Source organism: Hemiscyllium ocellatum, chromosome 3, assembly GCF_020745735.1.
Source record: "Hemiscyllium ocellatum isolate sHemOce1 chromosome 3, sHemOce1.pat.X.cur, whole genome shotgun sequence".
NCBI lineage: Eukaryota > Metazoa > Chordata > Chondrichthyes > Orectolobiformes > Hemiscylliidae > Hemiscyllium > Hemiscyllium ocellatum.
The window spans coordinates 46,647,526-46,659,983 of NC_083403.1; the positions used below are offsets into that span (position 1 = coordinate 46,647,526).

General features: G+C 41.3%; 1 protein-coding gene across 7 annotated transcripts in view; it reads right to left on the reverse strand.

The window, feature by feature from the left end:
• Window positions 1-5,128: 5,128 nt before the first annotated feature.
• The window catches only part of slc18b1 (solute carrier family 18 member B1), a 63,712-nt gene continuing 56,382 nt past the window's right edge, over window positions 5,129-12,458 (reverse strand). For all 7 annotated transcript variants that reach the window (XM_060849756.1, XM_060849755.1, XM_060849759.1 and 4 more), the window contains one exon: window positions 5,129-5,824. In XM_060849756.1, the coding sequence (XP_060705739.1) occupies window positions 5,770-5,824 (55 nt within the window). In that variant the 3' untranslated portion in view covers window positions 5,129-5,769. The remainder of the gene's footprint in view (window positions 5,825-12,458) is intronic.

Sequence of the window (12,458 nt, forward strand, 5' to 3'; positions counted from 1 at the left end):
ATAAAATAGTATTCATGGTTATAAGGCATGGTTCTGCCCCTGCACAGTTTAAATTAATAAGATCTTGATTTCACTTTTGTAACTTTATTTTTTTAATAAAAACCCTTTTAAAGTATACTTGCTTTTGTATTAAAACATCAAGTTCTAGTTCAGTCAAACTTGGTGCTGCACTGCTTGAGTCATAAGAATAGTTCATTTCAAAGCAACATCACTTGAGGAAGGACAAATGTGCTTTGTGCTTTTATTGCCACCGATTCCATTCTCCTCCCTGATGACAACCCTGACAGGCTGTATGTCACTTTGTTGATTTATTTCAGATGTAATTTTTAATTCCGTGACATAGACCGTACTTCTTGCCTATGTTGTTGTTTCAGGTCCTTCTCCTGCAATACTCCTGCTTCGACAGAACAGATATCTGGTAGATCCAAATTTGCTACTGGTGAAATCCTGACACGGCTGTGGGGATGATTCCAGATTATCAGTAATGCACCAAATTAAAATTCAAAACTTTTAAAATAACATTGCAATTTGACCACGCAGAATGGAAAGGTATAACAATTTGAATGACTAGCTTTCACTTTTCCCAGGCACACTTAATTGTATTGGGAAAGAATTGGAAACTTACCAAGCTTGAGTGGCTAAAAGGCCTGCTCTTATTCTTGTTTAATGGAGGACGCAGGAACAGTTGCTAAAACAGTAATAAATTCAAAGTTGTGTGGCAGGGAAGTGATGGAAAAATATTAGCTAACTTGTTTTATTAATCTTAGCCAGAAGAAGCAGTGAGTCTGCAGCGATTTTGTTCAGAATAACTCAAGAGACATATACTTACTCGGTAAAGGAACTAGTCATTTTGCTTTGAAGGACAATATGAAAATTGTTACTCATTTAATAATTGCAAGAGTGAACAATCTCCTGCAATTTAGTATAAAACCTAAAAGCCTATGAAGTTAAAAAGCAACAAATCATTAGTGAGTTCTCTTCAATCTTCTTTTGAGTTTCAAGGTTTTTAAATATTACAATGTAATATTGTGTGCACTTGGCAAGGTTGTTATTTGGACAATGCGAACTAAGTTGCACCTTAATTTCACTGATATTGGATGAAATCTGCAAGTATGTAATAGCACTGAACTATGAATTAGTTTTCCAGGAGATCCCTGGTTGGAAAATTGTATGCATGTGATATTGCTGCTTTTCATTCAGATGGTTTGAATTTATCCCATTTCTTAGAAGGAGCAAAGCTGAAATGGAGTGTTTGTGGTAATGTTGCATTAACAACCTCCAGAATGTACAATTTAAATGTTTCCAGATCAGGTTGCACAGTTGAATCCAATAAATGAAACACAGGAAACTGTTGGATTGTCTTGACAGCATGACTTATTCGATGGTGCCCTACCCATTTAGTCAATGTGAGAGTCCCACATCCATACTATGCTATTGAATCTTGGTGGCCCATAAAGACATTGGCTGGTGCTTTGAACTCAAGTACCAGTGTAAAATCAAAGGTAGCAAATCCTTTCCATTGTTTTAACAATCCAAAAGTACCTTCTGTACACACCCAAGTTGACATTTCTACCTGATTGTTCAATGGGCTGGATTCTCTTCAGCTGTACTGCCTGAGAGCTGAATGCATGACAATGGAGGAGGACAATATATGACGTTGGGAAGATGACCTACAAGTCCGTGTTCATGTAACCAAGTTTTATAATATTTACTCACCACTCTGTACTGTGAATCAAGGTTGCCTGACGCTTAGCTGCCTTGACATATGTAAATGATTGCCAATCTCCTTGCTCGCCTACTAATTGCAGGTAAGACCGTGTAGAGGAGGTGGCATATCAGACCAAGAATAGGTTACGGTGGTGGACATGCTGTGGTTATACTGCTGGATTAGCAATTCAGTAATTTGGATCATGGTAGCATGAAAATTTAGGTTCACTTTAAAAAGCTCACATCAATGAAATAGTTGTCAGAAATCTAATAACCCAATCTAAGTCATTCAGGATATGTAGTCAGGTCTATGTGTAACTCCAATCTCACAGTAACATGTTAACAATGCCCAGAATTCAGAAGAAGCTTCTTTAGCCAAAGAATGGTGAAAATGTGGAACTTGCTACCATATACAGTGGTGGAAGCAAATAGTTTAGATGCATTTCATAGGAAGCCAGGAGACCACAGACAATCATGTTGGTAGAGTTAAGTGAGAAAAGATGGGTAGGTGATGGAGTAGAAGGCTAACACCAGCATGGAGTAGATAGGCTGAATGATGTGTCTGTGCTTTTCCAGCTTCGCACTTTGTAACTATAAAGTGGCCAATCGAGAAACTAATTTGTATCCCAAAATGGTTCGATTAGATGGCATTGAATTTTTTGAAGAAGTGTCTTCATTTTGTTTCTGCCATTCAGTAATCTGTACCTTAACTTCAATCACTTGCGTTGGTGAGGACTATTATGGCAACCATCTTGCAACTTTTGTTTAATACAATGTAAATTGGGAGAAAACTTAATTTGATTGGTTAGACAACGCTCAATCAGTAAACAACAAATAGTTAATTAGAAAAGAGAGCAGCATAGTTAACCAGAAAATAAAAGGTTTTTTTCTGCATTCATTGAATCAGGGATGAACTGTATATTAACTTCACTCACTTGCCTTTGCCCTGTGTCACTTGATAGATTTGTTTCGACAAAGTCAAAAATTGAAACTGACAATAGGGCTGAAGTGTTTAAAGAAAAGGGAGGGGTTAGGCTTTAGAGGAATTTGAAAAAAAAATTTTTAAATTAAAGCAAAGTACTGCAAAAATCTTAAACACAAAAGCTGTTGAAGAATCTGAGGCGTTCGGACAGCACCTACAGACAGTAGGTGCTATGTTCTCAAGATTCTATTTATGAAGCATTTTAAAATCGAGGCCTTTCTTAATTCGAAGCTAATGCAAACCAATGAGCATTGCACTGAATAACATTTGTTGCAAAAAAAACACAGGCAGCAGAATTTTGAATGATCTTGAGTTAACAGGCTAGAAATGTTAGATGCTGGCCAGGTGTGATGATATACAGAGGAACCTCAATTATTCGGCATTTGATTATCTAGCACGATTGCAATGTCCCAATGCTCGGCTAAACTATGTTACCTGGCATTCGATTAATCAAACAAAATACTCCCTGCTCATGTCCTTCAGATAATTGAGGTTCCTCTGTAGTCAAATCAAGAGATAATAAAGGAAGGTTATAAAGTAGATCAACTGAGATGAGGATGGAGTCAGGTGGTACTTGTGACGATGCTGCACCTTTAATGAGGTTATTCTGTCCATGGCTTTTCTTTCAGAGAGGTTGTAAAATGCACAGACTCCAAAAAATCTGGGGTTGAAGGATTTCAGGGCCAATTTGATTGTAGCTAACAGATTCTGCCTCAGGCAAAAGGCTTTTAAGCTTTAAACAAAACACTTATACAATGAAAGGCGAGTGGTCAGTGGTTCCATTTCAGTTTTTCTTTGGCTTGGTTTTAGCATAGAAGAGTTGGGAAAAGCTGCTGGACCCAAAGAAGCAGGTCCAGGCTGGTTCTCTCTCTGACGTTTCTCCTGTCAGAATCTGAGTTTGATTTGACCTTTTGTACCAAGGGGTGCTTACAGGGATTGTTGCAAGTATTTGGAACAGCATCATTAAGTTGGGACAGTTTAATGGGTTTTCAGATAGGCCAAGTTATTCAGTATTCTGGTCTCTTTTACTTGTGTTTCATTCAATAATCTTGTAAATGAATTATGTTTAAAACTAAATGGTTTGATCAGCTGCATCACTCCTGGAATATCTGTGTTACACCTGCTAAAAACAACTAGCAAAGTTAGGGTCTGGGGCTACCTCCTTGAGGGGTTTGGCCTGGTCCATAATTATATTATGAAGGTGGAAATAGATGGTCTTAGCTATTGTATGAATGTAAGGTTGGTAGATCATTTCAGGGTCAAGAGTAAGACTGTGGTTATAAACAGTCTGATTCAGCCTTGCACAGTGACCAGGGAGAGGCATGAAATTGATGGGCAATAACAGTTTGTGGTAAGGAACTAAATGATTTTAGTCGACCCGATATTTAATTGGAAGAAATTTCTGCTTCTCCTGGTATGTGACACTACACAATCTGAGAGTTAAAAAGCTTAGTACTAAGACAGTGTTGAGAATAGAGATGAAGTTACTTTTCAGTCTAGAGGATAGTATGCAATGATGTCACACAGGAATCCCTTTTAGTTATTCTCTGTTGTCATGTATTAATGAGCTGGGCTTGAAACTCCTTGGTATAACTTCAAAGCGTGCAAATGACATGAAACACAGTGAAGAGGACAGTAACAAGCTTCAAGAGGTTAAATTAGTTAATACTGCAGCGGTTAGATTTGCTGCAGCTCTGACACTTAGTTCAGATTGCCTGTATTTACAGTTTTACTTTTGTACATACCTCTCGATAACTTTCCTCCATAACTTACAAAAGTTCTACTCTTTTTGTAGTTAGATTCAAGTCTCACAATTGGTTTTACACTTAAGCATTTTTGATGTTTGCCGCAGCAAACAGAAAACAAATACCATTCAGTCCGTTATTTCTTATGAACTTCAAACACAAGATTACTACCTTTTCCAACACCTGTGTTTAGTTCAATACTATTCAGGGAGTTTTATTCAATTTGGTAAAAATATCAACCTCCCCCTTTTTGGATTGTGATGGGGCTGCTGTATACCTCCAGTATTTTCTATTTAATTCAACTTTCCTTTCTCGCCCTCGAGGATATCCTTGGCTTTGACAGCTGAAGACCCTTCTTTTCTAAGCATGGTCATTTTCAAGTTATGGTCTTGGAAACTATAAAATGTTTTCTAATTAATTTTCCAAAGGCACGTTAGATAAAAAGGTCTAAACTTGTCATATTAGGTTGTTTTAGGTATTAAAATATTCTTTGTTAGAAGTCATTTTGTGCAAAATAAACCACAATAAACTTATGTTGATTTGCTTTTTCCTCAGTGTGCAAGAGAAACAGTATGTAGTTGATTTTGTAGTATTCTGACAAAGCTAGGATAATATCCTGCTTTCAATTTTTTTGGCAGCATGCTCAACAATTAAAAGTACGGGAATGAGTGTAAAATAAAATTTAAAAATAAGCTGGTGGTTTTATTACTTTATTAGTGACAAGAAGATTGTGATCAGGATCATCAAATTAGACTGATTGACATAAAGGATAATGAATACAAAGTAATTTCTGTAAAAATCATGATTCCACAATAAAATACTGCTTGACATCACGATCAGAATCTCTGCAGGGTGGAATTCGGCTCATCAACACCACACCGTCCCCGCAAAGAATATCACACCCAAACCAACCCCATCCTTGTAAGCCTACATTCCCCATGGCTAACACACCTAGTCTAAACATTCCCAGACACTATAGGCAATTTAGCCTGACCAATCCATCTAACCTGCACATCTTTGGACTATGGGAGAAAACAGACACTGGGAGAATGTGCAAACTCCACACAGATAGCCACGCCACGGTAGCATTGAACTTAGGTTCCTGGTGCTGTGAGGCAGCAGTGCTAACCACAGAGCCACCATGTCACTCTGATATACTATATTTGATGACTAATATGAAATTCATCTTACTCTATTAAAGGCAAGTTTCAGAATTAGTATTAAAAAATTTAAACCCACACAAAGTTATTTAGTAAAGGCAGTTTTAAGCATGAGGATGCCTAAAGGTTGTCTGCAAGAGAATTGTAATCCAATCAAACCCGTTAATGTCCATATTTAATTTGATATCAATGGTGCTCGCTCTTCATCAGTGTGAATCGCAGATAGTGGCCTACGTAAAGATAAAAATGTACATCATTATTTGATTGAAGACAAATTTTCATATAATAGGATGATGAGGATGTGAAGATTTTCTTTTTGTAGACAAAAAAATATACTATTTTAAAAAAGATGTTTTGAACATGCAGGTGATTTACTTTCTAATCCAGATATTCAATGCTCTGAAAAATATTCTAATAATGGATATCTAGTAAACCAAGTGCAATATCAACTTTTCAATGGTTAACTTAATTTGAAAGATATATCAATCATCCACTAACCAACCCACACTCCCATTCTATTTCTTGCAGTCCTTAAAGTACAAACCAAAATAACACAGAAATACTGATGTAATTTAATGCTAACATTTTTCACATGTGTTGTTAAAGCAGTTGTATAATGATGTAAGAAAACTTTATTATTCATTCAACAGAATGAAGATAACACTGTTTCCAGTGCTGAAATGCCCTTCATATCTTGTTGGTGAGTGGATTTCTTAAAATGAAGCAGTTTCTAGGATGAAGGTACATCCACAGTGCTGTCATGTGGGGAATTCTAGGATTTTAACTTGAGGCAATGATGAAAGAATGGGGATATCGCGCTTTTTTTATTTATTCATTTTACGGGATGTTGGGTCACTGGCTGACTCTCATGTATTGCCTGTCCCTAGTTGCCCTTCAGAAAATAGTGGTGAGTTGCTGCAGTCCATGTGCTGTAGGTTGACCCACAATGCCATTAGGGAGGGAATTCCAGGATTCTGACCCAGCAACAGTGAAGTACAGGCGACATATTTATGAGTCAGGATGGTGAGTGTCTTGGAGGGGAACTTGCAGGAGGGGGTGTTCCCAAGTACCTGCTGCTCTTAAGCTGCTAGATGGAAGCAGTCATGAGTTTAGAAGGTGCTGACTGAGGATCATTGATAAATTTCTGCAGTGCATCTTGTAAATAGTACGCACTGCTGCTACTGAGCATTGGTAATGGAGAGAGTGGATGCAGTGCAAATAAATGGGCTACTTTGTCCTGGATGGTGTCAAGCTTCTTGAGTGTTGTTGGGGCTGCACTCATCCAGGCAAGTAGGGAGTATTCCATTACAGTCCTGGCTTGTGCTTTGTAGATGGTGGACAGGCTTCAGGGAGTCAGGAGGTGAGTTACTTGCTGCAGTATTCCTAGCCTCTGACCTGCTCTTGTAGCCACTGCATTAATGTGGTGAGTCCTGTTGAGTTTTTAAACCATGATAACTCCCGGGATGTTGATATTGGGGAATTCAGTGATGGTAATACCATTGAATGTCAAGGGACGATGGTTAGATTGTCTCTTATTGGTGATGGTCATCATGAGGGCATTTGCGGAGCACGAATGTTACTTGCCACTTAGCCCAAGCCTTGATATTGTCCAGATCTTGTTGCGTTTGGGCACTGCTTCAGTGTTTGATGAGTCACAAATAGTGCTCAGCATTGGCAAACATCCCCACTTCTAACCTTATGCTGGAGGGAAGGTCATTGATGAAGCATCTAACTGTCAGATATGACTCCAACCATTGAAAAGTGTTCCCTCGATTCCTATCGATTTCAGTTTTGCTTGGATTCCACAATGCCCCCACTGTCAAATGCAACCTTCATGTCAAGGGCTGTCACTCTCACCTCACCTCTTGGATTCAGCTTTTTTGTCCATGTTTGCAACAAGGTCATAATGAGGTCAGAAGCTGACTGACAGGGAACCCAAACTGGGCGTTGCTGAGCAGGTTATTGCTGAGCAGGTGCTGCTTGCTGTTAATGATACCTTCCATCACTTTACTGATGATGACTGTAGACTGATGGGGCAGTAATTGGCCGGGTTGGGTTTGTCCTGCTTTTTATGTACAGGACATACTTAGTTAGTTTTCCACATTGTCAGTTATGTGCCAGTGTTGTAACTGTATAACTGTTGCTTGGGGAGCAGCAAGTTCTGGAGCACAAATTTGCAGTACCATTGCCTGAATGTTATCAGGACCATAGCTTTTGCAGTATCCAGTACTGCTAACCATTTCTTGATATCACGTGGAGTGAATTGAATTGGCTGAAAAGCTGGTATTGATAATTCTGGGGACCAGTGGTGGAGGCCGAGATGGACCATTCACTTGGCACTTCTGGCTGAAGATTGCTACAAAAGCTACAACCTCATCTCTTGCAATGTGCTGGGCTCTTCCATCGTTCAGGGTGGGGATATTCGTGAAGCCTCCTACTGCATTGTTTAATCGTCCATTATCATTCACGACTGGGTGTGGTAGGACTTCAGAGCTTAGATCTGATCCGTTGGCTGTGGGATCACTTAGCTCTATCACTTGCTGCTTGTATTGATTGGCATGCAAGTAATCCTGTTTGGTGGCTTTACCAGGTTGACACCTCATCTTCAGGTATGCTGCTCCTGGCATACCTTCCTGCACTCTCCATTGAACCAGGGTTGATCGTCTGACTTGATTGTAATGGTTGAGTGGGGATATGTTGGGCATGAGAATACAGATTGTGCTGGAGTACAATTCTGGTACTGTTGATGGCCCACATTACCTCACTGATGCCTAGTCTTGAGCTACTAGATTGGTTGGAAGTCTATCTCACTTAGCACAGTTATAGTGCCACACAACACATGGAAGTTATTCTCAATGTGAAGTTAGGATGTCATCTCCACAAGGAAAGTGCAGTGGTTGCTCTTTCTAATACTATCATGGACAGATGCTTTTACAGCTGGCAAATTGGTAAGGATGAAGTCAAATTTGTTTTCCCCTCTAGTTGGTTCCCTCATCACCTGCAGCAGACCCAATCTAGCAGCTATGATCTTTAGAACCTGACCAGCTCGATCAGTAGTGCGTCTGCCGAGCCAGTCTTGGTGGTGGACATTCAAATCCCCCACCCAAAGTCCATCTTTGCCCTTGTCATCCTCGGTGCTTCCCCCAAGTTTTATTCAACATGGAGGAATACGAATTCATCAGCTGAGGAAGGATGGTATGTGGTAATCAACAGGAGCTTTCCTTGCCCTTGTTTAACCTGAAGCCACAAGCCTCCATTTGCTCCACTTTGCCAGAGTGGCGAGGAGAGAAGGAGTGGTGAAGTGAGGGCTGCAGAGAAGGGTGAGTTTTCCCGCATTCAAAGGGACTTACCTCGGGAGAGGGCCTCCATTTGCTGAAAGGTGAGTGGGAGGAGCAAAGGACTTCTGGGAAGTCATATATTTGTGTGGTTGCGTTTCCCGAAACATTACTCGGGTAGTGTCTCCCACCCATCCTCCTCTTCTAACCAAAAAAAGGTTCTGTGCGCCAGATTGGTAAGATATCAAATTTATTTTTTATTCCTTATTTTTCAACAGTCTCTTTGGGAATTTAGAATAGTGGGAATGGAAGTGAGGGCAGTTGAGTGTGCATCCTGCAGAATGTGGGAGGTAAGGGTCACCACTAGTGTCCCTGCTAACTACATCTGCGAGAAGTGCACCCAACTCCAGCTCCTCGAAAACCACGTTAGGGAACTGAAGCCAGAGCTGGATGAACTTCAGATCATTCGGGAGGCAGAGAGGTAGTCACTCCTCAGGTACAAGAAAAATGCAGCTGGGTTACAGTCAGGGGACGGAAAGGAAACCGGCAGGCAGTACAGGGATCCCCTGTGGCCATTCCCCTCAACAATAAGTATACCATTTTGGATACTGTTGGGGGGGACAACTTACCAGGGGAAAACAGTGGGGCACAGGGCTCTGGCACAGAATCTGTCCCTGCTGCTCAGAAGGGAAGGAAGAAGAGGAGCAGAGCGATAGTCATTCGGGACTCCATAGTTAGGGAGACAGATAGGAGGTTCTGTAGGGACAAGAGACTCACGGTTAGTGTGTTGCCTCCAAGGTTCCAGGGTTCGTGATGTCTTCGATCGTGTTTTTGAGACTCCTTAAGCGGGAGGGGGAGCAGCCCCAAGTCGTGGTCCACATAGGCACCAACGACATAGTTAGGAAGAGAGATAGGGATTAAGGCAGAAATTCAGGGAGCTAGGATGGAAGCTTAGAGCTAGGACGAACAGAGTTGTTGTCTCTGGTTTGTTGCCCGTGCCATGTGCTAGTGAGGTGAGGAATAGGGAGAGAGAGGAGTTGAACACGTGACTACAGGGATGGTGCAGGAGGGAGGGTTTTGGATCCTTGATAATTGGGGCTCTTTCTGGGGTAGGTGGGACCTCTACAAGCAGGATGGTCTTCATCTGAAACAGAGGGGTACCAATATCTTGGGGTGGGACATTCACTAAGACTATTGGGGTGGGTTTAAACTAATCCAGCAGGGGGATGGCAACCAACATTGTAGTTTAAATATAGAAAAGGTTGAGAGTAGGGAGGGCCGAAATCAAGTTTCAGGGACGCAAGATGGCATCGGCAAGTAAGATGTTGGTTTGAAGTGTGTCTACTTCAACGCCAGGAGAATCCGGAATAAGGTGGATGAACTTGCAGCATGGGTTGGTACTTGGGACTTCGATGTTGTGGCCATTTCAGAGACATGGATAGAGCAGGAACAGGAATGGTTGTTGCAGGTTCCAGGATTTAGATGTTTCAGTAAGAACAAAGAAGATCGTAAAAGAGGGGGAGGTGTGGCATTGTTGGTCAAGGACATCATTACAGTTGCAGAAAGGATGTTTGGGGACTTGTCAACTGAGGTAGTATGGGCTGAGGTTAGAAACAGGAAATGAGAGGTCACCCTGTTGGGAGTTTTCTATAGGCCTCCGAATAGTTCTAGAGATGTAGAGGAAAGAATAGCAAAGATGATTCTCGATAGGAGTAAGAAAGACAGGGTAGTTGTCATGGGGGACTTCAACTTTCCAAATATTGACTGGGAACACTACAGTATGAGTACTATAGATGGGTCAGTTTTTATCCAGTGTGTGCAGAAGGGCTTTCTGACACAGTATGTAGACAGGCCAACAAGGGGCAAAGCTACATTAGATTTGGTACTGGGTAATGAGCCCTGCCAGGTGTTAGACTTGGAAGTAGGTGAGCACTTTGGGATAGTGATCACAATTCTGTTATGTTTACTTTAGTGATAGAAAGGGATTGGTGTATACCACTGGGCAAGAGTTACAGCTGGGGGAAAGGCAATTACGATGCGATTAGGCAAGATTTAGGAAGCATAGGATGGGTAAGGAAACTGCAGGGGATGAACACATTAGAAATGTTTTGCTGATTCAAGGAAAAGCTCCTGAGTGTCCTAGATACGCATGTACCTGTCAGGCAGGGAGGAAACTGTAGAGTGCCAGAGCCGTGGTTTATGAAGGAAGTGGAATCTCTAGTCAAGAGAAAGAAGGCAGCTTATGTTAGGATGAGATGTGAAGGCTCAGCTAGGGCGCTTGAGGGTTACAAGGTAGCCAGGAAAGACCTAAAGAGAGAAGCTCAGAAGAGCCAGGAGGGGACATGAGAATAAGGATCAGGGTAAATAGTCATTGTCTACAGGAATAGTGCCAGAAGACTAGAGGAAAGCAAATGTGGTTCCCCTGTTCAAGAAGTGGAGTAGAGACAATCCTGGTAATTATAGACCAGTGAGCCTTACTTCAGTTGTTGGTAAAGTGTTGGAAAAGGTTATAAGAGATAGGATTTATAATCATTTAGAAATTAATAATTTGATTAGGGATAGTCAGCACGGTTTTGTGAAGGATAGGTCTTGCCTCACAAACCTTATTGAGTTCTTTGAGAAGATGGCCAAACAGATAGATGAAGTAAACGGGTTGATATGGTGTATATGGATTTCAGCAAGGCGTTCGATAAGGTTTCCCCACAGTAGGCTATCGTACAAAATGTGGAGGAATGGGATTGTGGGAGATATTGCAGTTTGGATCAGTAATTGGCTTGCTGAAAGAAGACAGTGGGTGGTGGTTGATAAGAAATGTTCATCCTGGAGTCCAGTTACTAGTGGTCTACTATAAGGGTCCACTGCAGTTCGTCATTTTTATAAACGACCTGGATGAGGGAGTAGAAGGGTGGGTTAGTAATTTTGCAGACGACACTAAGGTCGGTGGAGTCGTGGATAGTGACGAAGGATGTTATAGGTTACAGAGAGACATAAATAAGCTGCAGAGCTGGGCTGAGAGGTGGTAAATGGAGATTAATGTGGACAAGTGTGAGGTGATTCACTTTGATTGGAGTAACCGGAATGCAAAGTACTGGGCTAATGGTAAGATTCTTGGTAGTGTAGATGAGCAGAGAGATCTCGGTGTCCAGGTACACAGATCCTTGAAAGTTGCCACCCACGTTGACAGGGTTGTTAAGAAGGCATACAGTGTTTTAGCTTTTATCAATAGAGGGATCGAGTTCTGGAACCATGAGATTATGCTACAGCTGTACAAAACTCTGGTGCAGCCGCACTTGAAGTATTGTGGATAGGTCTGGTCACCGCATTTTAAGAAGGAGTGGAAGCTTTGGAAATGGTGCAGAGGAGATTTACTAGGACGTTCCCTGGTATAGAGGGAAGGTCTTACGAGGAAAGGCTGAGGGACTTGAGGCTGTTTTCGTGGAGAGAAGAAGGTTGAGAGGTGACTTAATAGAGACATATAAGATAATCAGAGGGTTAGAAAGGGTGGACAGAGAGAGCCTTTTTCCAAGTATGGTGACGGCGAGCACGAGGGTGCATGGCTTTAAATTGAGGGGTGATTGATATAGGACAT